General features: G+C 42.3%; 1 protein-coding gene across 1 annotated transcript in view; it reads right to left on the bottom strand.

The window, feature by feature from the left end:
- Nucleotides 1-1401, bottom strand: part of LOC125037617 — a 2711-nt gene extending 1310 nt beyond the window's left edge. Inside the window, exons 1-2 of the mRNA XM_047630821.1 lie at nucleotides 1369-1401; nucleotides 1-51 (exon numbers count right to left, since the gene is read on the bottom strand). The exon at nucleotides 1-51 is cut by the window's left edge and continues 184 nt beyond it. Coding sequence (XP_047486777.1) covers nucleotides 1-48 — 48 coding nt within the window. The 5' untranslated portion in view covers nucleotides 49-51; nucleotides 1369-1401. The remainder of the gene's footprint in view (nucleotides 52-1368) is intronic.
- Nucleotides 1402-2500: the final 1099 nt, after the last annotated feature.

Here is a 2500-nt window from a genome sequence, read left to right as displayed (position 1 = left end):
AACCGACAGCAGGGTTACCAACACGAAGGCGAAGGCGGACGGATGCATTTTCTACGGGAAGAAAATGGGAGGTGGTTATAATATTTTTTTTTCACAGGGAGGACTGAAATAAAACCGGTTAGCTTGACAGGTGGGCGTGGAAGATCACGTATACTCGCACAGATCGGACAAAAAATAAATAGATAAATAAATAAATAAAAGATATAGAAAGGGAAAAGAAATCGATTATACCGAGGCCTTTTCGTTATATGGATTCTCCAGGGCGTTCGCATACAGCGAAAAGAGCCTTTGGTATATTCGTGTCTTTTCTTGTTCTTCCCTTCGTTGCTCTACTTACAGTTTATCCAGCATGAATCCTTCACATGATTACAAACAAACACGTAGAGGTACTGTCTCGCACTCATAAATGTGCTTAGACATGCGCTCACACAAATATATTAGTGCATAAACATTATCACACGCAGGTATACACATACACAGTCAGGTACACTCACATTCTAATAAATGATATACACCCCGTTACATCCAGTGTGTATGTGTTTGTGTGTGTTTGTGTGTGTATATATATATATATATATATGTATATATATATATATACATTGTGTGTGTGTATATATATATATATACATCTACACACACACACACACACACATATATATATATATACATATATATGTATATATATTTATATATATGTATATATATACATATATATGTGTGTATATATATTTATATGTATACATATATATAAATTCATACATATGTGTATATATATATGTGTGTGTATGTGTGTGTGTGTGTGTGTATCGTGGTGCCAATATGTTCACATAAAAGTATCACTTCTAGTGCTAATATAGTTACGGAAACAAAATGAGTTGTAGTGCCAGTGAAATTCCTTGTGTGAAATTCGTCATAGTGCAGGCGATCCTTTTGGTAGCATACACACATATTTAAAAGCGTATATATATATATATATATATATATATATATATATATATATATATATATGCATATAGAGAGATATACAATGTATAAGAAACACGGAGGGGTAGGTAGATACAAGGTCTATATAGACCTGGGGCAGACAGACATAAAGGGAAGTAGGCAGAAAGAAAGATAAACAGACCTGGCTTTTATAAACACACACAAACACAAACACACACACACACACACACACACATACACCCACGCAAACACGCACGCACGCACACACACACACACACACACACACACACACACACACACACACACACACACACACACACACACACACACACACACACACACACATACATTATATATATGCATATATATATATATATATATATATATATATATATATATATATACTCACACAAAGAAGCATACCTTTTCTCGAAGACGAGGAGAAGAGTGTCTTAATGTTTGTCCGTGTCGCTGGAATATCCTCATCGCATCCATGGACATCCTTATATACCAATGCCCTTTCCAACACCTGGTCCACGCCCACTATCGCCTTCCCTCCCTCCCTCCCTCCCTCCTCCTCCCTCCCTCCCTCCCTCCCTCCTCCTCCCTCCCTCCCTTAGCTTCTACCCTCTCTACCTGCCCCGCTGCCCCTACCCACCTACCCACTCTACCTACCCTCCCCCCACTCCTCCTCCCCTCCCCCCACCCTCCGCCTTTGCCCGTATCCCCAAGGTCCGTCTGCCATTTTTCTTTTTTTTTTTTCGTCCCTTTTTTTTTAAGGCGTGTTCTTGTCCTGTTCTTCATGGTCAGGGGATACCTACGTGAGAGTGAATGAGTGAGGATCAGGATAAGAAGGAGGAGGAAAAGAAGGAGAAGGTATGAGAGAAATACACGCACAGATACGTACACCAACGCACACACATATGCACCGCACCATACACACACACATACACGTATTCGCACACAAACACAAACACAAACACAAACAAACAAATTTCTCCCCATCCCTATCCCCTACACACACACACACGCACATACCTACACACGAACACACAAACACTCCACCCCCAACTCTACACACACGTACGCACACACACACACACGTACACACGGCCACACACCCCCGAACCCGCAAAAAAGTTGACCCTGGCGATGCCCTACGTGCAATTGCTCGGGTTGTCCACGACGCAGCGCACGGGACTGTTGGCAGGGGAGTCGTTGGCAGTTGGTTGGCAGTGCGGGTGGTGGCACGGGAATCATTGGAGGCAGTACTGTTGTCAGATGGTTGGCAAAATGGGTATTGTCACGGGAATTTTTAGAGACGGTACTGTTGGCAGAGAAGTAGTTAGCTGTTGGTTGGCAGTGTAGGCAGTGGCACGAGAATCCTCGAAAACACGTAATTTTGTCAGCTGGTTGGCAGAGTGTTGGCACGGGAATTTCCAGAGACGGTACTGTTGGTAAAGTAATTGGCAGTTTGTTGGCAGTGCGGGTGATGATACGAAAAATTCTCAAACACCAGACTGTTGTCAGCTGTTGTCAGTGTGAGTGGTGGCAC

Source organism: Penaeus chinensis, chromosome 23 (genome assembly GCF_019202785.1).
Source record: "Penaeus chinensis breed Huanghai No. 1 chromosome 23, ASM1920278v2, whole genome shotgun sequence".
Taxonomy (NCBI): Eukaryota; Metazoa; Arthropoda; class Malacostraca; order Decapoda; family Penaeidae; genus Penaeus; species Penaeus chinensis.
This window is presented reverse-complemented; position numbering and strand designations above follow the sequence as displayed.